The 24,941-nt window shown below is 45.3% G+C and overlaps 1 protein-coding gene across 5 annotated transcripts in view; it reads left to right on the top strand.

Annotated features, from left to right (window-relative positions):
* The window catches only part of UCKL1 (uridine-cytidine kinase 1 like 1), a 40,447-nt gene extending 16,364 nt beyond the window's left edge, over positions 1-24,083 (top strand). For 4 of the 5 annotated variants that reach the window (XM_089657471.1, XM_089657470.1, XM_089657466.1 and 1 more), the window contains exons 8-15: positions 9,756-9,775; positions 14,385-14,483; positions 14,594-14,687; positions 16,136-16,198; positions 19,464-19,586; positions 20,750-20,857; positions 20,945-21,101; positions 23,685-24,083. In XM_089657471.1, the coding sequence (XP_089513597.1) occupies positions 9,756-9,775; positions 14,385-14,483; positions 14,594-14,687; positions 16,136-16,198; positions 19,464-19,586; positions 20,750-20,857; positions 20,945-21,101; positions 23,685-23,755 (735 nt within the window). In that variant the 3' untranslated portion in view covers positions 23,756-24,083. Of the gene's footprint in view, positions 1-865; positions 883-9,755; positions 9,776-14,384; positions 14,484-14,593; positions 14,688-16,135; positions 16,199-19,463; positions 19,587-20,749; positions 20,858-20,944; positions 21,102-23,684 lie in introns of all 5 variants that reach the window. The other variant, XM_089657469.1, reaches the window with a different exon arrangement.
* The last annotated feature ends 858 nt before the right edge of the window (positions 24,084-24,941 follow it).

Genomic DNA, 24,941 nt, shown 5'->3' with positions numbered 1-24,941 from the left:
GCGTGTGCCCCCAAAGCAAGCTGTGTGCTACGGGGGGGGGGGACGCACGTGAGGGTGCGCTCCCAGGCCGGGCTGTGTGAGTCCATAGGCACACAGTGCAGCTTGGCCATGCCCCCACCCCCTCCTCCCAGAATGTGATTGACAGCAGCAGGAGCCAAGGGCGGCCTCGGAAAGCAGGGTGAGGGTAGAGAAGTGCTGCTGGGCATAGCCCCGGATTGATGTAGGCCTCAGGCACATGTTAATGGAGGGAGAATTGCAGAGAATGCATTACGGTAAAAGCATTTTGGGGTTTAGAACCATGAAAAAATACAGAGGTAGGTTAAAAATGTTTGTAGTTCCACTTTAGGGGTTGGGTTTCTTGCCTGTAGGTTAGTCTGCCAACGACAATCAAATGTGCCCGTGATAATGGTGACCAGTGAGATCACTGCACTGCCAAACCTGAGTCCGCCTCTTACCCCAACCTAGGTGGATTCAGGCACCTCCATAGTGACTGCAGCCTTCAATGATGTCCAGATAAAAGAGGGAACCTGAAATGTTCATCAATCTCACATTCTATAGAGGAATCTCTGGGAATTGTTTTTTTCACTTGTATAGCATGATGAAGGCTTAGAACCTCGTCAGATTTTTACTGCTGTCTGTAGCTGCTTTTGGAGAAATTTCCCCTCATTTATGTCACCGGGGCAGAAGGCGAGACAAAATCTCTCTATTAGACGGCAATAAAAACGTGACAGGTTCTCCTTAACTGTAATATTGGGTCATGTCACAGAGCAAGGTGCTGTGCGCTGTTATTTTGGGCCTTTTTGTAGGTGAGCTGTGTGTCTGTCCCCGGTCTCATCATGTCTGTGTGTCTGTCCCACTGCTGCAGAGGGAGATCAGTGTCAGGTAAGGGGAAACGTGTATCTGTAGAGTCGGTGCGGCTGTGGCCGGTCACCTCTTCCTGTGGAAAGATTGCTGTCGTTCTCAGAATCTCTAGTACTGTATAAATTTAGTTCTGTGTTCTTTTCACACCATCAGAGAACTAACAAGCAGCACAAATGTCATTTATTATCTCCTCCTTTCCTTCAGTATGGCAGGGGTAATTATGTGTGTCATCATTGTAGAGACCGCCTGCCTGGGGAGTGAAGACCGGTACAGGGAGACATAATCCGACTGTAATTAGCGCTTCATATCACATGCTAGTTAGCCATTGATTAATGAAAAGATCACCAAAGAAAAATCATGTTTCGCTTTTCTTAAATACTAACTCCAGCCAAATGTCATTTCCTTCAGTTGTGAATAGAGTAGGGGAGATTTAAAGCCGAACTCCATGTTTAACCACCTCCCGTCCAGCCGTTGTATATAAACAGCCAGACGGTGGCAGTGCAGGGGCGGGTGGCTGTTTATAAACAGCCTCCCCACCCCCTGCTTGTGCGCGCTCCCTGGGAGCGCACAGCACCGCGATCCGGTGCCCGCTGTGTCTTCTGGACACAGTGGAACACCGATCATCGTACGGGACCTCTCTGCGAGGTAACGATCATGTGATCACTGATTGGCCAGTCAGTGATCACATGCAGAGTAGTAAGCAAGATGTCACTTCTGACATCATTGCTTACTTCGTGTGAAATGTGTGAATGATCACAGAGGTCACATGGTACAGGGCTATTCACAACAGCCTTGTACCATGTGACAAGCTATGACCAATCACAGCTCACACAGTATTTCTCAATGGCTGCAAGAATGCAGCCAGAGAGAAGGAGAAATGACTGATTTTACAGCCTGTATGGGTGTAAAAGCAATCAGTGTAAAAAAAAAAAAAAAAATTTCATATACCCCACAAGTAGTACAGTGTCACCATGGTGATACTGTACTGCTAGGGTGACATTATGTAAAAAAAAAAAAACAAATAATATAAAAAATAAAATAAAAATGTAAAACAATTTTTAAAAAATTATAATTTTTGGTTATAAACTAATTTGGGTTATTTATTTATTTTTTTTTTACTAAAAAGATAAATGAATACATTTTGCCAAAAATTTATGATGAAATATTATTTATTTGCCAAATTTTATAAGAAAAACACTTTTTTTTTCAAAATGTTTGGACTTTTTCATTTATATAGCAAAAAAAAATAAAAATCCCAGCGGGGAATAAATACCAGCAAAATAAAGCTTTTATCTGTCTCAAAAATATGCTAAAAATGTATTCATATGGGTACGGTGTAGCATGACCGCGCAATTGTCATTCAAAGTGTGATAGCGCTGAAAGCTGAAAATTGGCCTGGATAAGAAGGGGGGGAAAGTGTCCGGACTGGAAGGGGGGGAAAGTGTCCAGACTGGAAGGGGGGAAAGTGTCCGGACTGGAAGGGGGGGGAAAGTGTCCATACAGGAAGGGGGTGAAAGTGTCCGGACTGGAAGGGGGTGAAAGTGTCCAGACAGGAAGGGGGTGAAAGTGTCCGGACTGGAAGGGGGTGAAAGTGTTCGGACTGGAAGGGGGTGAAAGTGTCCGGACTGGAAGGGGATGAAAGTGTCCGGACTGGAAGGGGGTGAAAGTGTCCAGACAGGAAGGGGGTGAAAGTGTCCGGACTGGAAGGGGGGGAAAGTGTCCGGACTGGAAGGGGGTGAAAGTGTCCGGACTGGAAGGGGGGGAAAGTGTTCGGACTGGAAGTGGTTAAATATGAGAGGTTTGTGACTTCTTACTTGAATCTTGGTGTGCTTTGTGTATTCCTTTCAGATCTGTACAGTAACGTCTGCACCTTGCCTCTGTGAAGGTGTTTCCTGTAATACAGACCGGCCTCTCCTGCTCTCTCTCCTTGTGCACGGTGACTGGTCTTGTCTCCGCCCCTTCCTGTACTTTTCTGCATACAGCCTACAGTGGATGGGGCTGCTGGGCCCCTCCCACAGCTCTGCACTGTCTCCTTGTGCACAGTGATTGGTCTTGTCTCTGCCCCTTCCTGTAGTTTTCTGCATACAGCCAGCAGTGGGTGGGGCTGCTAGGCCCCTCCCACAGCTTTGCTCTTTGCATTCATTATATACAGCACATTGATATCACTGCTGCTTTTACAAGATAATATCCGGGCCTGTAAAGGTATTTGGTGCTTGCAAAGCAGATTGTGGCTATTGAGGAACAAATTTTAGTTTTTCTGCCTGGAGTTCAGCTTACATTTTTTCGTGTGGCGTTTAAATCAAGCAGTGACTCTAGTTGGGCGCTATTTCTTGGTTTCCTGTTGGGGTGACACCAGGATAGGGGTGGGGGGGCAGGCAGGAAAACACAGACAGCAATAAGAAAAAATTATCATTTATTTATTTCAGGCACTTATATAGCACCATCAATTTACGCAGCGCTTTATATATATATTGTACATTCACATCAGTCCCTAACCCTCAAGGGGTGTACAATCTAAGGTCCCTAACCCTCAAGGGGCGTACAATCTAAGGTCCCTAACCCTCAAGGGGCGTACAATCTAAGGTCCCTAACCCTCAAAGGGCGTACAATCTTCGGTCCCTAACCCTCAAGGGGTGTACAATCTAAGGTCCCTAACCCTCAAGGGGCGTACAATCTAAGGTCCATAACCCTCAAGGGGCGTACAATCTAAGGTCCCTAACCCTCAAGGGGCGTACAATCTAAGGTCCCTAACCCTCAAGGGGCGTGCAATCTAAGGTCCCGAACCCTCAAGGGGCGTGCAATCTAAGGTCCCGAACCCTCAAGGGGCGTGCAATCTAAGGTCCCGAACCCTCAAGGGGCGTACAATCTAAGGTCCCTAACCCTGAAGGGGCGTGCAATCTAAGGTCCCTAATCCTCAAGGGGCGTACAATCTAAGGTCCCTAACCCTGAAGGGGCGTGCAATCTAAGGTCCCTAACCCTCAAGGGGCGTACAATCTAAGGTCCCTAACCCTCAAGGGGCGTACAATCTAAGGTCCCTAAACCTCAAGGGGTGTACAATCTAAGGTCCCTAACCCTGAAGGGGCGTGCAATCTAAGGTCCCTAACCCTCAAGGGGCGTACAATCTAAGGTCCCTAACCCTCAAGGGGCGTGCAATCTAAGGTCCCTAACCCTCAAGGGGCGTACAATCTAAGGTCCCTAACCCTCAAGGGGCGTACAATCTAAGGTCCCTAACCCTCAAGGGGCGTATAATCTAAGGTCCCTAACCCTCAAGGGGCGTACAATCTAAGGTCACTAACTCACATTCATACATACACATACTAAGGCTAATTTAGACAGGAACCAATTCACCTACCAGCATGTCTTTGAAGTGTGGCAGGAAACCGGAGTACCCGGAGGAAACCCACGCATGCACAGGGAGAACATGCAAACTCCAGGCAGGTGGTGCTGGGGTTGGGATTCGAACCAACGGCCCTAGTACTGCCAGGTGGAAGTGCCAAGCATTTAGCCACTGTGCTGCCCAGGGGTTCTAACCCCTCCCCACTCACACTACAACTGTGGTTTTGTCTACAAAAAGATACTGAGAAGATAGAATGAGTCCAGAGACGAGAAGCAAAAATGGTGAAAGGTGTGGGGGATAAAACATATCAAGAGCGACTTCAGGACCTTAACATGTCCAGTCTGTTCTATCCTCCCCCCCCCCCCCCTTCTATCTAAAGCAAGATAAAATGTTTTCGCTGGAGGTGGCATTTAAAAAGACTGCTAGGTTGTGGTATTTGTTGAGTTGCTGAGCGCTAAAGTCACATTAGAATGGGATACACACTGGGGTCCGGGGTTACAAGAATCTGACACTCCTGGAAGTGTCGAAAGTCATGGTCATTACTGACACTTTCTTTTCCCTTTCTTAAAAACCTTTCAGGAATTCCCCAAAAAAGATTGTATATATTTTGGGCACATAAGAGATGATGGTTGAGGGCTCCTTATCACTGACAGTCACAGAAAACTCATACAGTGAAGGAAATAAGTATTTGATCCCGTGCTGATGTTGAATGTTTGCCCGCTCACAACGAAATGATCGGTCTAAAAATCGAATGTTCGGTGTATTGTAACACTGAGAGACAGAATAGCAACAAAAAATTCAGCAGAAATTCATGTCTGAACAAATGATGCACTGATTGCATGTTCATGAGGGAAATAAGTATTTGATCCCCTTCACAAAACATGACTTAGTACTTGGTGGGAAATCCCTTGTTGGCCATCACAGAGGTCAGACGTTTCCTGGACTTGGCCCCCAGGTTTGCACACATCTCAGGAGGGATTTTGGCCCACTCCTCTTGGCAGATCCTCTCCAAGTCAATAAGGTTTGGTGGTTGATGTTTGGCATCTCGAACTTTCAGCTCCTCCACAGATTTTCAATCGGATTAAGGTCTGGAGACTGGCTAGGCCACTCCAGGACCTTAATGTGCTTCTTCTTGAGCCACTCCTTTGTTGCCTTGGCTGTGTGTTTTGGGTCATTGTCATGCTGGAACACCCATCTACGACCCATTTTCAATGCCCTGGCTGAGGGAAGAAGGTTCTCACCCAAGATTTGAGGGTACATTGCCCCGTCCATCATCCCTTTGATGGGGTGCAGTTGTCCTGTCCCCTTAGCAGAAAAACACCCCCAAAGCAGAATGTTTCCACCACCATGTTTCACAGTTGGGATGGTGTTCTTGGGGTCATAGGCAGCATTCCTCCTCCTCCAAACACTGCGAGTTGAGTTGATGCCAAAGAGCTGGATTTTGGTCTCATCTGACCACAGCTCTTTCCACCAGTCCTCCTCTGCATCATTCAGATGTTCAGTGGCAGACTTCAGACGAGCCTGGACATGTGCTTTCTTGAGCAGAGGGACCGTGCGGGCACTGCAGGATTTCAGTCCTTGTCGGCGTAGTGTGTTACCAATTGTTTTCTTGGTGACTGTGGTCCCAGCTGCCTGGAGATCATTGACAAGATCCTCACGTGTAGTTCTGGGATGATTCCTCACTGTTCTCATGATCATTGACACTCCACGAGGTGAGATCTTGCATGATGCACCAGGCCTAGGGAGACTGACACTTGTTTTGTGTTTCTTCCATTTGTGAATGATTGCACCAACTGTTGTCACCTTCTCACCAAGCTGCTTGGCCATAGTTTGGTAGCCCAGTTCAGCCTTGTGTAGGTCTACAATCTTGTCCCTGACATCCTTGGACAGCTCTTTGGTCTTTGCCATGGTGGAGAGTTTGGAATCTGAGGGTTTGATTGCTCCTGTAGACAGGTGTCTTTTATACAGGTAACACAATGAGATTAGCAGCACTCCCTTTAAGAGACTGCTTCTAATCTCAGCTTGTTACCTGTATGAAAGACACCTGGTAGCCAGAAATCCTGCTGAATGATAGGGGATCATATACTTATTTCCCTCATGAACATGCAGATCAGTCATCATTTGTTAGACATGCATTTCTGCTGAATTTGTTGTTGCTATTCTGTCTCTCAGTGTTACAATACACTGAACATTCGATTTTTAGACCAATCATTTTTTTGTGAGGGGCGAACATTCAAAATCAGCCGGGGATCAAATACTTATTTCCTTCACTGTAAATGCATCATTGATTATATATTATACAGGTGACCTTTTTTGTGGCGTTTTTGGACATCATTTCGGGATCCTTCCAGAGACATCAGCTGACAGTGTTCCCGGTCAGTCCAGTCCAGAATGGGTGTCTATAATAGAATGTCCATGCAGACAGAACGTTCTTGTTTCATCAACATTCTATTCTAGACACCCATTCTGGACTGGTATTAGTTTTGCACTTCAGTTTGGATTTATTTGATATCACCGTTTTGTATCTGATGATGTGTTTAGCTGTCGGTTTGAGGATTTTACCTTTTTAGTGCAGTTTTTCAAAGTTTTAAATATGTACATTATTACATGGAGGGTAACAATGCTATACAAGTGCCGCCGTCAGGTTAGTTCTTAGGTGGCGTCTCTCTCACGATAGATGCGGCTTTCGTCTCCTCGGATCAGTCTGGTTAAGGTGTCTGTGTGTGTGTGGGGAGGGGGCAGATATTTTCCACTGTGGGTCAGGCAGAGATGAAGGCAGGAAATTGCCCACTCCTTCCTCTCATAGCTCTCTCTCCCTCCCCCGCACGCCATACAGGAAACCCTCATCTCTGTCACCTACGCTCGGACACTGCACCTTCGCCGCTATTTAAAGAAGCGACTTTCATTCAGGATCAGTGCAGCTGAACCACGAAAGAGACAACCGACCACATTCACAGATATAAAAATACGCCTAGAAATTGTCACGTCTAAAAATTTATATATTTTACACTGAACACGACTGGACAGTCACTTGGTCCTGATGTACCAGGAAAACGTGGATTCTGGGGACTGTGTATAGATAATAAATGCCACGACTGTATTCCCTATAGAAATTCATGCGCCTTTCTTTCTCTTTCTTTCTTTCTTTCTTTCTCTCTTTCTTTCTCTTTCTTTCTTTCTCTCTTTCTTTCTCTTTCTTTCTTTCTTTCTTTCTTTCTCTCTTTCTTTCTCTCTTTCTTTCTCTCTTTCTTTCTTTCTCTCTTTCTTTCTCTCTCTCTTTCTTTCTTTTTTTCTCTCTTTCTTTCTTTCTCTCTTTCTCTTTCTTTCTTTCTTTCTCTCTTTCTTTCTCTCTTTCTTTCTTTCTTTCTTTCTTTCTTTCTTTCTTTCTTTCTTTCTTTCTTTCTTTCTTTCTCTCTGTCTCTCTCTCTCTCTCTCTCTCTCTCTCTCTCTCTCTCTCTCTCTCTCTCTCCCCTTCCATCTCCCCCCCCTTCCATCCCCCCCCCCTCTCTCTCTCTCTCTCTCTCTCTCTCTCTCTCTCTTTCTCCTTCTTTCTCCTCCCCCCTCTCTCTTTCTTTTATTCTATCTCTCTCTCCTTCCATCTCTCCTCTTTCCCCCCCCCCCTCTCTCTTTCTTTTTCTCTCTCTTTCTCCTTCTATCTCCTCTCTCCCCCCCCCCTCTCTCTCTCTCTTTCTTTTTTTCTATCTCTCTCTCTCCTTCTATCTCTCCTCTCTTTCTCTCTTTCTTTCTTTCTTTCTTTCTTTCTTTCTTTCTTTCCAAGATACAGGAATCTGACACTCCTGGAAGTGTCGAAAGTCATGGTCATTATTGACACTTCCTTTCCATTTCTTAAAAACGTATCTTAAAAAAAAAGTGCCATTTACAGGGTTTGGGGAAAACCATGAAATCAATGTCTTCAATGAAGATACAGACAGCAATAAAAACTGGAGAGAGGAACCCCCCCCCCCCCCCCACCGTTCTATCTAAAGCAAACTTAAATGTTTTAGCTGGAGTTGGAATTTAAAAAGACTGATAGTCATGTTAGAATGGGATCCACACTGATGTAGGGGGGTTACAGGAATCTGACACTTCCAGGATTAAAAAAAGTATCATGGACTGTACTCCGTTTCTGCCCCAAAGCCTGTAACTCACTTTTTTTTAAGAAGCATTTTTTAAGAAATGGAAAGGAAGTGTCGAAAGTCATGGTCATTATTGACACTTCCTTTCCATTTCTTAAAATTGTTTCTTAAAAAAAGTGACAGTTACAGGCTTTGGGGCAGAAACTGAGTACAGTCCATGATACCTTTTTTATTTGCAATAACATACAATTTTGAGGACAAGCTTTCGGGGTATGTCCCCTCCTTCAAGGTCCAAGCAGTACTATTTTACAAAGATTTAGCGAAATTTTAAAAGGGGGAGAAAGAAATAAACAGAAAAAAACACACACAAACAAATGTACACAGCAATGGATATAAAACTAGGATTAGACTAGAGATAAGACAGAGCAGAAGCTAAGACTGGGGGGGGGACAACACCCACAGAGGGGTTTGGGGGAAAACTATGAAATTGCCCAGGGGTGCAAAAAAAAAAAAAAAACTCCCATGAGCCCTTTACAGTATACCCAGCCATGGGAGTAACAGTTGACACCCCCCAGCAGGGTTATGTTTTTTTGCTGTAAAAAAATAAATAGATAAAAACGGACGTGTAAAAATTAGGAATGAATGTAAATGATTGACTCATAAAATGCAAATGTTAAAGCTTAACTCCAGGCAGAAGACACAAGTTAATGCAGCTCTGCGAATATTCAGTATATTTTGTAATACATGCAGTGTAAGTATCGTAAATGTGGCTTAGTTTTAGCTCCTTAGTATCCCTGTACAGCAGAGCTCAGGCTAGGAGATGGAGAAACAGCACAAGGAGTCAAATAGCTGGAGCCAGTTACCTGTCAGAGCAGAGTGACCGGGAGTGGAACACGCAGGCACAGGGAGAACATGCAAACTCCAGGCAGGTGGTGCCATGGTTGGGATTCAAACCAACAACCCGAGTACTGCCAGGCAGAAGTGCTAAGCATTTAGCCACTCTGCTGCCCTACATGTCATGCTTGTTGACAGTTACAACTTGCAATGCCTCATGGGATTTGTGGTTTGGCAACAGATGGAGGGCCGCCAGTTTGACACCCGTGCACTACAGGTTCCAGGAGGCACAGGGGACTCTCACATAGTTAGCCGGAGAATGTCCGGATCACGTTTATCAGAGCAAGAGAGCAGAAGTTTTTAAAACAAATACCAAGAGCATGCAAGTCCTACTATAGAAATCTAGATGTACAACATACAGAGCAGAGATGCACACAGTAATCTTTCTGTTCAGTAATTCTCTGGCTATAGCAGCAGCAGAACAACCCCGGTCTTTGCAGACACATTGGTGGATCAGTATGCTGTGTGAGGTTGTGTGGGTTGGCAGGACTGCAGCCATCTGCCTCTCACTTTTCCCTCCTCTCCTTTATTTTTTTTTATGTGTGACCGGTACTCATCCCATCTCTTCCTGTGTGTGTTCTGGTCAGAGGAAACTCCGCTGGGACATGTGAGAACGGCGTTCAGCCTGCGTGTGTCTTCACTTCCATTAACGCTTTCTGTGTGTGCGCCTTGCAGTGATTGGCTCGCCCTGGAGCAAGCTACCCTTCACAACACTAACTCACATACAACAGTCCTTCTTCTTTGCAAGCTGGCCTGTTCACGGCAAGCTGGCCTGTACGCGTCAAGCTGGCCTGTTCACGGCAAGCTGGCCTGTTCGCGTCAAGCTGACCTGTACGCGTCAAGCTGGCCTGTTCGCGTCTAGCTGGCCTGTTCGCGTCTAGCTGGCCTGTTCGCGTCAAGCTGGCCTGTTCGCAGCAAGCTGGCCTGTACGTGTCAAGCTGGCCTGTTCGCGTCAAGCTGGCCTGTTTGTGTCATGCTGGCCTGTACGCGTCAAGCTGGCCTGTTCGCGTCAAGCTGGCCTGTTTGTGTCATGCTGGCCTGTTCGCGGCACGCTGACCTGTTCGCGGCACGCTGACCTGTTCGCGGCACGCTGGCCTGTTCGCGGCAAGCTGTGTGAGATTTGCAACGCTGATATAAGAGTGTCGGGTCGTCTGACTACATCTTCCAGCAAGCTGGGAAAGTGATTCCTTTTTCCATGTAGAACGGTCACAAAGCCCATTTTTGGCCTATGATCACATTAGAAGCAACTCTGTGTTGCTAAAAACCTCTCTCCATCCTCGGGGTGAAGGATGATTCGACCCGTGCGGCATTCACTGCACAGCCAAAGAATCATTTCATTTTCCCGTTGAAGATTACATTCCAGCAAGGTGGAAGATCTCTCAGATGATCTCATTGGTTTGGTTGCAACTCACACCATGTATGGACAGCTTCAAGCGGACCGTATACTTTTCTGTTAGATCGAAACTTTGTAATGTGAAGGCTTACCTAACCAATCCATCCATTCTGTATCATTCCTCACCTAACCAATCCATCCATTCTGTATCATTCCTCACCTAACCAATCCATCCATTCTGTATCATTCCTCACCTAACCAATCCATCCATTCTGTATCATTCCTCACCTAACCAATCCATCCATTCTGTATCATTCCTCACCTAACCAATCCATCCATTCTGTACCATTCCTCACCGAACCAATCCATCCATTCTGTATCATTCCTCACCTAACGAATCCATCCATTCTGTATCATTCCTCACCTAACCAATCCATCCATTCTGTATCATTCCTCACCTAACTAATCCATCCATTCTGTATCATTCCTCACCTAACCAATCCATCCATTCTGTATCATTCCTCACCTAACCAATCCATCCATTCTGTATCATTCCTCACCTAACCAATCCATCCATTCTGTATCATTCCTCACCTAACCAATCCATCCATTCTGTATCATTCCTCACCTAACCAATCCATCCATTCTGTATCATTCCTCACCTAACCAATCCATCCATTCTGTGTCATTCCTCAACTAACCAATCCATCCATTCTGTATCATTCCTCACCTAACCAATCCATCCATTCTGTATCATTCCTCATCTAACCAATCCATCCATTCTGTATCATTCCTCACCTAAATAATCAATCCATTCTGTATCATTCCTCACCTAACCAATCCATCCATTCTGTATCATTCCTCAACTAACCAATCCATCCATTCTGTATCATTCCTCACCTAAATAATCAATCCATTCTGTATCATTCCTCACCTAAACAATCCATCCATTCTGTATCATTCCTCACCTAAACAATCCATCCATTCTGTATCATTCCTCACCTAACCAATCCATCCATTCTGTATCATTCCTCACCTAACCAATCCATCCATTCTGTATCATTCCTCACCTAACCAATCCATCCATTCTGTATCATTCCTCACATAAACAATCCATCCATTCTGTATCATTCCTCACCTAAACAATCCATCCATTCTGTATCATTCCTCACCTAACCAATCCATCCATTCTGTATCATTCCTCAACTAACCAATCCATCCATTCTGTATCATTCCTCACCTAACCAATCCATCCATTCTGTATCATTCCTCACCTAAATAATCCATCCATTCTGTATCATTCCTCACCTAAATAATCCATCCATGCTGTATCATTCCTCACCTAAACAATCCATCCATTCTGTATCATTCCTCACCTAAACAATCCATCCATTCTGTACCATTCCTCACCGAACCAATTCATCCATTCTGTATCATTCCTCACCTAACCAATCCATCCATTCTGTACCATTCCTCACCTAACCAATCCATCCATTCTGTATCATTCCTCACCTAACCAATCCATCCATTCTGTATCATTCCTCACCTAACCAATCCATCCATTCTGTGTCATTCCTCAACTAACCAATCCATCCATTCTGTATCATTCCTCACCTAACTAATCCATCCATTCTGTATCATTCCTCAACTAACCAATCCATCCATTCTGTATCATTCCTCATCTAACCAATCCATCCATTCTGTATCATTCCTCACCTAAACAATCCATCCATTCTGTATCATTCCTCACCTAACCAATCCATCCATTCTGTATCATTCCTCACCTAACCAATCCATCCATTCTGTATCATTCCTCACCTAACCAATCCATCCATTCTGTATCATTCCTCACCTAAAAAATCCATCCATTCTGTATCATTCCTCACCTAAACAATCCATCCATTCTGTATCATTCCTCACCTAACTAATCCATCCATTCTGTATCATTCCTCAACTAACCAATCCATCCATTCTGTATCATTCCTCACCTAACCAATCCATCCATGCTGTATCATTCCTCACCTAAATAATCCATCCATTCTGTATCATTCCTCACCTAAATAATCCATCCATGCTGTATCATTCCTCACCTAAACAATCCATCCATTCTGTATCATTCCTCACCTAAACAATCCATCCATTCTGTATCATTCCTCACCTAACCAATCCATCCATTCTGTATCATTCCTCACCTAACCAATCCATCCATTCTGTATCATTCCTCACCTAAACAATCCATCCATTCTGTTCATTCCTCACCTAACCAATCCATCCATTCTGTATCATTCCTCACCTAAATAATCCATCCATTCTGTATCATTCCTCACCTAACCAATCCATCCATTCTGTATCATTCCTCACCTAACCAATCCATCCATTCTGTATCATTCCTCACCTAACCAATCCATCCATTCTGTATCATTCCTCACCTAAACAAACCCTTTAAATAACCTTTCCGGTCTCAGGGAACCCCGGCTAAACATTTCTACATCAACAACTCATGATACATTAGTGTGATGGTCAGTGAGAATTCCACCCTTACAGATAGTTAAAAAGATTAATGGTGTCAGTGGGAACTTGAGGCGGATATTGCTGATTGCTCATGGAACCCCTGGCAACCTCTGGAGGAACCCTAGTTGAGAATCCCTGGTCTAGAATAAGTTCTGCTCAGTATTAATGCTCATTGGTTCTATGGTTTCCTGAAGGAACTTTTTTTAGGAGAAAAATACAGCGGATGCCATTGCTGAACTCTTTTAAAAACACTAGTTGCCTGCCTGTCAATCTGGTCCTCTGGTTTCATGATTTTCAGTGTCGCTAACTCCGAACAAACACAAAAATGAAGAGTTTTGAATTTATAGTTTAGTGGCCTAGAAAGTGTGTAAACCAGAATCAGCCAGGCAAGTAGTATTTTCAGCAATGGCAGCCTATAATATGTTTCCCAGAATAGGTTCACTTTACAGTAATAGACCCAAATAACACCTCTCTATGCCATGTAGATACCCACTGCCTTTCCTAACCCCATTCTTCTCATCAGCCACCATGAACATCTTTTGTGTATAGTGGACAATGTCGAATCCCAACCTTCCCCCTCCACTCCCTCTCCCACAAGGAGTGCTTGGTGCCTAATCAATCCCAAGCACTGATCCATGAATTGGGGTCATATACAAAGAATGGTCAGTACTTCTCTAGAATCTTTGAATTTACCAGCCAGCATCCTCCCATATCTAAAATATCCGTTTAACATGATCTGTTCTACTAAAGTATAACTAAAGGCAAAACTTTCTATCCAGTTTTGGATGGAGCAGAGAGGGATTAGAACCCCTGCCAGTTTTTATCGCTGTCTGTGCCCCCGTTCAGGAAATTCACCCTCCCTATTTATCCTATTATCATTGAAAGTGAATGAAAATTCCAAATTTTGAGCTGTCCCCAGAAAAGTAATAGAAGGGAAATCTTCCAATGGGGACATTAGTTCTGGTGACCTGGGGGACCCCCAAGGAATTCTCCCAATTTGCAGGGATTTCCTCTCACTTCCTGTTTGTCTATGGCAGAGGAAGTGGAGGAATATCTCCGCAATGGGACACTGATAAGGGAAGACACATCTAACAGGGGTTATAACCCTCTCTTACTCGATCCAAAATGGATAAAAAAAACTTTAATCTGTGGGTGCGTTTCAGTTGTAAGCCAGACTTGTAATCAGGTGGGATTTGGTGATTTTTTATTTTTTTGGAGGGGTTTTTTTTTACAACAAATCAAAAATATTTGATGAAACTGCATGTAACCTATGGAGTGTCACTTGCATATGAATGACAAATGGCTGAGACTTGTAGTGTACTCTTCAGTCTGTCTGGCTGGTGTGCAACATCTGTCTCTTTTCTACCACTAGGGCGGCGCTGGCGTCTGCCCACCAATCACAGCCCCTCCCGCGGACTCTGAGCGTTTTGAAGGAGACGCCTCAAGTGAACGTCATGCACACAATCATTCGGTAGGTGCTTTCCATGCAGCGTTTCCTCACCCTTCCCGGTTCGAATCCCCAGAAATACAGAGTATGTATCTGAGTATGACTGCATTTATCTTTTATTTCCCTCCAATCAGGAACCGGGAGACGAGCCGGGACGAATTCATCTTTTATTCACGGCGACTGATGAGGCTTCTTATTGAGTATGCGCTGTCTTTCCTGCCCTTCAGGGTGAGTATTTGTAAATGAAGTGATGCTTGCTGATGCAATCGCTCTCTCTCTCTTCCAACTGTCCTTTGTCCATCACCAGTTTCCAGACACAGCAATGTGCTCGATGATCCCTTCCCCTTCAATCATGCCCCTTACCCTGCATATCTTGTAAATAGCCTTTACACCAGGGGTGTCAAACTGTCACGAAACTACAAGTCCCATCATGCCTCTGCCTTTGGGAGTCGTGCTTGTAACTGTCAATCTTGCAATGCCTCATGGGACTTGTAGTTTGGCAATAGGTGAAGGGCTGCCAGTTTGACACCCGTGCTTTACACAATCAAATGTCAACATGCCCAATCGCCTCCTCACTTCTTCACAAATTCTCAGTGACCATGTAAAGTAATCTCATAGTGAAACAATGACCTGATTGGAAGGTCCATGCAATCCTATGGATAGGTGGGTGTACGTGGGCTTGTCTGTGTACACCCGCTTACCTCTGTGTCCAATCAGGCCCGCTAAAAAAAAAATTGAGGTCTGCTTCCTCTTCCATGTGGGCGGACCGGATCAGAGGCAGTCAGATGTAAATGGACAGCGGAGTTTGTTTACACCCAACCGCCCATAGAGCAGAGCGGATTCTGTCTGCGTTCGCTCTGCTAAAACTGAGTGGACAGAGGCCTGTCCTCCATCTGCCCTGCTCTGCTCCAATCAGTAGATCGGAACAGCAGCAGCCCCAAAGAGGGAAAATGAACAGATCTAAACTTGATGTTTTTCCTCTTCTTTTAGCAATCTAGTGTTAGTGATGCTGTCAAGGTACAAACAAGATCCAAATAAAGTGGCAGATGCCTGTGTTCCCTGATGTGTGCCATGGGTTCATCTTCTGACCCCTAGGTTACTTCTGAGTCCTGTTGTAATGTAGGAGGTCAGACGATGAACCTCAGTGACAGGAACACGGGCATGTGACAATTTCTGAATTATAAGATGGAGGCTATTATGGAGGCTTCAGCACTGAAATGGGAGGGAAGGTGGGAGATATGGCCCATCGGAGAGGTGAGTATGATACCTCTTCTTCTTTTGCAGAGCATTTTTATTTAGAGATTTTACCCAGATAGGGTCCCTTTAGCAGACATTGAATCCTAAAATGAAAAAAATGTGATGGTATCTTTCAATCTTTTATTTCCCAATTTTTTTTTTGCCTCGCCTTGTCCAGTGCTCTCAGATCCATGCAGCCTCTTAATAAATAGCTGGTCATAACTCAATAAAAGCAGAATGATTGTAAAAGAAAACATAATTCTTTTTGCCAGCACTACTCTCATGTAACAGATACGTCGACGATTCTGTTTTCTTCAAAATGTCTGAAGGAAGAAATGTAAGCAGGTTCTTCGATTGACCTCTTCCTTATATCGGTGAACGGACATTGCTTCCTGTGTGAACTGTCTCCATTCCTAATGGCCCATCTCTTCTCTCTGTAGACCTGCACCGTTCAGACCCCGCAAGGACACGAGTATGAAGGCAGGACGTATGATGGAAAACGAGTGAGTGGTGGGGACTCTGGTGGGGTGTTTTGTGCAGTGAAGAACAGGAAACGTGGAGGTGCTGGGTACACAGAATCTTGAATCTCCTAACCCGTGTCAGAATAAATCTAGTCACTTAGAGCCGTGTCCAAAATGCATCTCTATATGACTTATGTAAAGCTCATCTAGTCTCTGTAGGAAGTAAGACGGTGCAATGAAGGACCATAGAGAAGGTCAACCAGTATGAAGGTTTCCGTGTAGTCTAGAAGAATTATTATGTCAGTTGCTCTGGCATCTCTATGAAGTTAGATGGTGTGAGAGGAAGCGCCAGGCCACACCAGTGATCTGTTGCTGGAGGCAATTTATTAGTGACAGGATTACTAGGAGATCACAGCTGTCAGCAGCCGGCCCCTCTCTATAGTAGCTTTCCCGTTTCGGGTCCTATCTTCCCACACAGTGCACCAAGGGCACTCACCGCTCTGCCTCTTCTCCACTGGCTGGTAATCACCCCTGGGGCATTGGCTTCCATGCACTAGGCTTCAGGAGGAGCTGCCTAGCCCCTAAACGCACTGCATTCTGCACCTGCAGGTATCTGTTCCTTCCCTGTCCCACAGTGAGTACAGAGGTAGGGAGGTTCTGTGGGAGCGGATGGTGCTGTCACTTCAGCCTCGCTTCTGTGTTTATAAGAGACGGTAGATATGGGTGTGCACAAGGCCACTGGCAGAATGGCGTTCCGGCTGAAAAAAAGCCCTGATCACAACTAGGTCTTATTTTTGGGGTAGGTCTTATACTTTAGCAATTCCCAAAAATAGTGCTAGGTCTTATTTTAGGGGAAACGGGGTATATACGTGATTTTGCATTTCTGGGTAGGGGGCGTGTGTGAGCCCTACCCCTGCCGCCATTTGGATGTCAATCACTGGGTCTCAGTCGGTAATCACCAAGCATCTCCGATGGGGAGAAATATTATTTTGTTTACATACAATCTTCCTCCCTGTCAGCTCGAGCACACGGCTCAGTGTGCTTACAATGAAGAACACAAACCCCGCCCCCTAGTAAAACACTCCCAGCACACAGTTAAACCTTTCCTTCCAACCTCATGTCAAATCACTTACAAATACATGCAGGCTCCACCTCCGCACCATCGCCAAGATACGCTCCTTCCTCACCCCAGACACCACTAAACTACTCATACACTCCCTGATTATCTCACGCCTTGACTACTGCAACTCCCTCCTCACCGGCCTACCCCAGTGCAGGCTCTCCCCGCTTCAGACCATCCTGAACTCAGCGGCCAGACTCATCCACCTCACCAACCGCTCCACCTCTGCCACCCCCCTCTGCCTCTCCCTCCACTGGCTCCCTATCGCCCAACGCATCAAATTCAAACTACTCACTCTGACCTATAAGGCCATTCACAACACTGCCCCTAACTACCTCACCGACCTGATTCCCAGGTACCACCCTACCCGTACCCTTCGCTCTTCACAGGACCTCCTATCTTGCTCCTTGGTCTCCTCCTCCCACGCACGACTGCAAAACTTCTCCAGGTCCTCCCCCATCCTCTGGAACTCACTACCCCAATCCATCAGACTGTCACCTTCCCTCCTCACCTTCAGGCGCTCCCTGAAAACCCACCTCTTCAAGGAAGCCTAGCCCACCCTCACCTAACAGCCGCTGCCCTTCCCTCCTCCTACCACTCCATCCCCCACAGCCATTTCCTCCTCTACCACTACCCCCTCCCTTCTAGATTGTAAGCTCAAAAGAGTAGGGCCCTCTTACCCCTCGTGTGCTGTTTGTAGTTACTGTACTGTTTCATGTATTGTCCCCCCCTCTATTGTACAGCGCTGAGCAAACCCTTTGCACTATATAAACTCGATATAATAATAATAATAATAATCACTCAGCTTAGCTGGTCCTACAGTGTCGCCCACTTACTGACTGAACCAGTAAGGTGTTATTCCGTTACTGCTCCCTCGATGGTGAGCGAAATTCTGCACTGCTTTGGCCAATGAAGGAGTGATGACGGAGAAGCAGTGAGGGATCTCTACAGCAGTCTTTTTTTTTTTTTATTTTATTTATTTCAGGTACTTATAGTGCGCAGTCAATTTATACAGCACTTTACATATATATTGTACATTCACATCAGTCCCTAACCCTCAAGGGGCGTACAATCTAAGGTCCCTAACCCTCAAGGGGCGTACAATCTAAGGTCCCTAACCCTCAAGGGGCGTACAATCTAAGATCCCTAACCCTCAAGGGGCGTACAATCTAAGGTCCCTAACCCTCAAGGGGCGCACAATCTAAGATCCCTAACCCTCAAGGGGCGTACAATCTAAGGTCCCTAACCTTCAAGGGGCGTACAATCTAAGGTCCCTAACCCTCAAGGGGCGTACAATCTAAGGTCCCTAACCCTCAAGGGGCGTACAATCTAAGGTCCCTAACCCTCAAGGGGCGTACAATCTAAGGTCCCTAACCCTCAAGGGGCGTACATTCTAAGGTCCCTAACCCTCAAGGGGCGTACAATCTAAGGTCCCTAACCTTCAAGGGGCGTACAATCTAAGGTCCCTAACCCTCAAGGGGCGTACAATCTAAGGTCCCTAACCCTCAAGGGGCGTACAATCTAAGGTCCCTAACCCTCAAGGGGCGTACAATCTAAGGTCCCTAACCTTCAAGGGGCGTACAATCTAAGGTCCCTAACCCTTAAGGGGCGTACAATCTAAGGTCCCTAACCTTCAAGGGGCGTACAATCTAAGGTCCCTAACCCTCAAGGGGCGTACATTCTAAGGTCCCTAACCTTCAAGGGGCGTACAATCTAAGGTCCCTAACCCTAAAAGGGCGTACAATCTAAGGTCCCTAACCCTCAAGGAGCGTACAATCTAAGGTCCCTAACCCTCAAGGAGCGTACAATCTAAGGTCCCTAACCCTCAAGGAGCGTACAATCTAAGGTCCCTAACTCAAAATTATACACATACTAGGGCCAATTTAGACAGGATCCAATGAACCTACCAGCATGTCTTTAGAGTGTGGGAGAAAACCGGAGTAAACCCACGCAGGCACAGGGAGAACATGCAAACTCTAGTCAGGTTTTGTTGCTAGGAAGTTGCCACTGGTGACAGGATCAGAGGGGACATGACTTTTAAGTGGCCCGATGATGTTCTGGATATCTCCATTACATAGCAAAGGTATTGCTAATCCTGTCTACATGTGCCATTTTGCTGCATAGTATATGTATATAGTCGGGCTCACTCCACTTGCTTGAACGTAAGCCATGTTTTTTTTGCATCAGATCACCGGGGTGTCCATTCTGAGAGCGGGCGAGACGATGGAACCGGCACTAAGAGCCGTGTGCAAAGATGTGAGGATTGGAACCATCCTTATCCAGACCAACCCTAGCACTGGAGAGCCTGAGGTCAGAGGGCATGTTATCTCATTGTGGAGGGGGGTGTAGATAACAAGGTAATGCAGCAGCCAATCACAAGCTCAGTAAAACTTCTTTAAGTTGCCATGGTTATTGAATCTCGTATATTGGTGCCTTTTTGTATAGGTGCATTTACCATTTTTTTCAAAGGATTATTTATTTAAATATTGGGCGCACAAGGATGTGATCAGCGCCACGTTTACACATTTATCACTGTGTCTTCATGTAAGTAAGAAGGTTAGCAGAAGAGTTGGGCATTGTATCTGCACATGTCACAGCTGTGTTAGCATTGTGCATGAAGTGCAGCACAGTGATTGGGCTTTACTGCTCCTCTCAATTCAAGTCTGCCAGTCATTGCGGAAAACAGAATTTATCTGTGGCGTCTCCTGTAATTACAGCAGTTGTTCTATCAGTAACCAATCCTAATGATTGTGGTCTCTCCAGCGGTGAGATCTTTCTGAGTTCTGAGTTTCTCTCTCCGCCATTGAGTCTCACCCCTCCTGTTGTACTTCCAGCAAAAGAAAAGCAACAGGATGAGTGAAGCCCACTAATGCTCAAGGTAGGTAGGCGGAGCTGGAAACCTAGGCGTGGAAATCTCACCATTGCTGTCTTGAGAGATTTAATTGACCATCGAATAATTCAGATTGCTGGTGTCTCTTATAATTTCACTTTTGGGTTAAAGTGGAGCTCCACCCAAAAGGGGACTGCTCCCCCGCTCCCCATTAAGGATTGGCACCTTTGGGGGGAGCGGGTAGCCGAATTTGACAGGTACCCACTCCCACGTCTGGTCCGATCGCCTAGGAAACGGAAGGTGTCCTCCCTCCCTCCCTGTAGTTTTTTGGGACACGTGACAGGTCCCAGAAGACTACAGGACCATTCATGATGCGCAGTGCTACTCGCGCATGCGCAGTGGGTACCCAACTGTGAAGCCACAAGCTGTCACAGCCGGGTGCTCACACTTAAGATGCCGGCTCCTGGAATACAGGATGGCCGGTGAAACGGGCTGCGGGGGACACACCGAGGGACAGGTAAGTGGCTGTTTTTTCAAAAGTCAGCCGCTACAGTTTTTGTAGCGGCTGACTTTTATTTTTTGAACTCCGCTTTAAGTGACCTTTTAACATCACTGCTGTGTCTCTGCCTTGTTCCACCCTCAGCTGCATTACCTGCGACTTCCTAAGGACATCAGTGAGGACCACGTGATTCTCATGGACTGCACGGTGTCCACAGGAGCAGCGGCCATGATGGCGGTCCGTGTACTGCTGGTAAGCTTGTGACCAGACTGGGGAGTTGTAGAAAACCATCTGATGGACTGAGATTTTGTCTTCTGTAACATCATTTTCTCTGCGTAGGATCACGAAGTTCCCGAAGACAAGATTTTTCTGTTGTCATTGCTCATGGCGGAGCTGGGTGTCCACTCCGTGGCTTATGCCTTCCCACGTGTGCGCATTCTAACAACTGCCGTGGACAAAAAAGTCAATGACATGTTCCGAATCATCCCTGGAATAGGTACGAGCCTGATTCTCCAAACCTTCACTGTATTTATGTACATTAGTATTCCCTCCATTCACTGAACACCAGGAGAAGAAAAATGCACTAAAAATGTCGCTTGTTGTACCTTGAGTTCAACTTTTGTTTTTAAAGCTTTTATTTTAAATCTATTCCATCTGTACTCTTTCTGCCTTTTATGGTCCATTCACACTTAGGCCTCATCCACAATGGGCATTTAGCCATGAGACACTGGGGTTTATCTGTGGCTGGAGGGCTCAGCTGCATCATCCATCCCCGCTGCTGGCTGGGCGGCTCACTCAGGAGTACTTCCGGTTTAGGGCAGTATGCACCTAGGGACAAATACCCGGAACGCACACAGCCCTAATGCCCAGAGCATGCGATCAGAAAATCAGACGGAAAATACTGCTTTCAAATCGATCGTACGATAATCTGATCGATAGTACACAGCTTTCGAGAGCCAATCATGACAGTTCACGCTAAATTATCCAAAGGGACAAACACACAATTTTTTGTCGTATGATACCAGAACGTACAATTTTTTGTCGTATGATACCAGAACGTACAATTTTTTGTCGTATGATACCAGAACGTACAATTTTTTGTCGTATGATACCAGAACGTACAATTTTTTGTCGTATGATACCAGAACGTACAATTTTTTGTAGTATGATACCAGAACGTACAATTTTTTGTCGTATGATACCAGAACGTACAATTTTTTGTCGTATGATACCAGAACGTACAATTTTTTGTAGTATGATACCAGAACGTACACTTTTTTGCCGTATAATACCAGAACGTACAATTTTTTGTCGTATGATACCAGAACGTACAATTTTTTGCCGTATGATACCAAAACGTACAATTTTTTGCTGTCGTATGATACCAGGACGTACAATTTTTTGTTTAATCAGTACAGTATTAATCCAAAAAAATCAGAAGACCAAGGCCGCGCATGCTCAAAAATGAAAGAATACATTACAATACATTAGCATCACTTCTGAAATTGTATTCTATCGTATGAGAATTTTCGTAACTCTTCATTTTTGATACGAGACTAGCATGCAAAAACAAAAACAAAAGCGACAATTATTCACATATTCTCATCATGTGTATGAGGCTTAAAGTGGTTGTAAAGGCATTCTATGCATGGAGGTAAAACACCTTCTGTGAGCAGCAGTGCCCCCAGCCCCCTCAATACTTACCTGAGCTCCATTGCGATCCAGTGATGTGAATGACAGCCTCGGTCGTTCCGGGTCTCTGCCTCCTTATTGGCTGAGACAGCAAGCGGGAGCCATCGACTCCTGCTGCTAACAATCAGAGTCAGTCAGCCAATAAGGAGAAAGAAGGGGCGAGGCCAAGCTGCAGCTCCTTGAGTGAATGGACACACATAGCAGTGGGTGCCCCCATAGAAAGCTGCTTGCTGTGGGGGCACCTGACAGATAGGAGGAGTCAGGACAGCCTGCGGGGCACCAGAGACCCCACAATGGTACATTACAGTGAGCTCCCCTGGGTTGGGCTCTACTGTACAATGTATTGGGGTGTGATTCACAATGAATGGTTCTGCACATAGACCAGATGTGTTGCCATAATGCATGCATTTTAGTGCATGTAGCCAAACCTGTGAATGGGTCTATCCATTTCTGTTGGGTATGGGAGGTAGTCATTTTGGCTGGAGATTCGATTTAAGATATGTGTGGAGCTTTGGTTAAATTTTAGGACAGGTTAAGTGTTTAAAATCCCCGATAGGTTATTTTTTTGCCGAGGGGGAAATTTCCCTCCACTTCCTGTCCCATAGATGCAAAAGTAAGTGAGAGGAAACCTCACAAAGTGAGGGGAATCCCTTTCTTTAACATTTGCCCCTGGAACAGATGTCTCCATTGGAAAGTTTCCCCTCACTTCCTGTTCTGGGGACAGCTTTAAAATGAATGCCTGCATTTACATCTACTTTAGAGTGTTTTGGTGTGGGGTGTTTTTTTGTTTTTCTTGTTTTGGACAGAGTAGGAAAGGGCTAGACCCTCTCAAGTTTCTATTGCTGTCTTTCGAGATTCACTCTTTCTAATGTCCATTGTTACTGAGAGTGAGTGGAAATGTAAAATCTCGAAGAAGCTTGAACATGTTAACATCATTGCAAAAGTAATTCTTAATATTTCAAAATTTGCATCTTTCAAATAAACACATTGCGATCCTGCCAGGAAGTTTGTTGTTTAGGTACTTTCTGTTATAGTGTGACAACATCCTGTTCCTGTCCAACAATTGTGCTTCCAGTAAAGAAAAGCTGATGGACATTCCTCAGGTACAGTCCACTGTTGTCACCATCAGGAAGCCCACCCTGAGACGTGTCATGCAGTCATCTGGAGGTGCATGTAGACAGGAAGTGGCTGCAGGCAATCAGCAGTACTAAGATACAAACAGTTGAAAGCATGTTGTGAAGAATACATAGCAATTGTTTATAAAACACAATCACATTAATTTCGGGTTTACATCGACTTTGAATGGTCTGCACATCTCATGTGGCCTCTGTGTGTACCCGACTCCGGTGTGCGGTTAGTTTCTCTTACTGTCTGTCTTTCATTCCAGGTAATTTTGGGGACCGCTATTTCGGTACAGATGCCCCTGCGGACTGGAGTGATGAAGATGACCCGGCTTGATTCCTCCAATTCTTCTCCATCACCGATACCAACTGGAAGAGAGAGACTTACTGGCTTACTGTTCTCCATAGCAACCAGATTCCAGAGTCCTATTCCCGGGTCCAGAGAACAGAAGCTGAAATCTGGTTTCTGTGGACGACGGCTCTGCTTTAGCTGGCTCCAGTTTCATAAATCTATACAGAACCGAGGAGGACTTCAGCTCAGAGCTCCACTTTTTTTTCGTTATATATAATTAAAGTAATTATTTTTATTCTGCTGGTATTCTCTTTTAAATAGTAATGTAAATTAAATATATATTATTTAAAAATAAATATTATTATACATATTATTATGTGAAATGTATGTTTTTGGTTTTTTAAGGGTTTACCGCCTTTACCTATGAGGTGATTTTTAGTCAATGTATCAAATAAATGATGTTCTAAAGCAGGGGTCTCCAAACGTTATATACAAAGGGCCAGTTTACTGTCCTTCAGATTTTAGGGGGGCCGGACTGTGTACATTGTGAGTAGAAAATGTCCCAGTATCAGTGGTAGCAAACAATGCCCCATTTTTGGTGCTAATGAGAGGATCTGTGCCCTATCGTTGTGTCACTGGGGAATCGTGCGCCATCATTAGTATCCTTGGGAGGAATTGTGCTCCATCATTGGTGTTATTGAGCCCAATTGCTGGTGTCATTGGGTGGAATTGTGCCCCATCGTTGGTGTCATTGGGTGGAATTGTGCCCCATCGTTGGTGTCATTGGGAAGAATTGTGTGCTTCTTCATTGGGAGGAATTGTGCCTTTTCATTGGTGTCAGTGGAGGGAATTGTGCCGTGTTGTTGGTGTCAGTGGATGAAGTAGTGCTCCATGGCCAGGTAGAAGCAAGCAAAGGGCTGCACCTGGCCCCAGGGACACAGTTTAGAGACCACTGTTCTAAAGGATAACCAAGAAGGTATCTTTGGGATGAGGTGAATTTACTAAGACTGGAGCAGCTGTTCATGGCAACCAATCGGCTTCAACTTTCATGATCAAAGAGTAACTGAACAAACTGAGGTTAGGAGCTGAAGCTGTGCATAGCCAATCTTGGTTACCCGAAAGTTCACTTGGGTGATTGGACAGTAGCGCCGGTGTCCAAAAAAATCTCTCTCGATCTCCCTCTCTCTCCCGTTCTCTCCCTCTCTTGATCTCCCTCACTCGATCCCTCTCT

Source organism: Staurois parvus, unplaced genomic scaffold (genome assembly GCF_062004578.1).
Source record: "Staurois parvus isolate SC_StPar_1 unplaced genomic scaffold, SC_StPar_1.0 ptg001004l, whole genome shotgun sequence".
Classification (NCBI taxonomy): domain Eukaryota; kingdom Metazoa; phylum Chordata; class Amphibia; order Anura; family Ranidae; genus Staurois; species Staurois parvus.
Note: the sequence above shows the minus strand (reverse complement) of the source record. Positions and strands in the feature narration are given on the sequence as shown.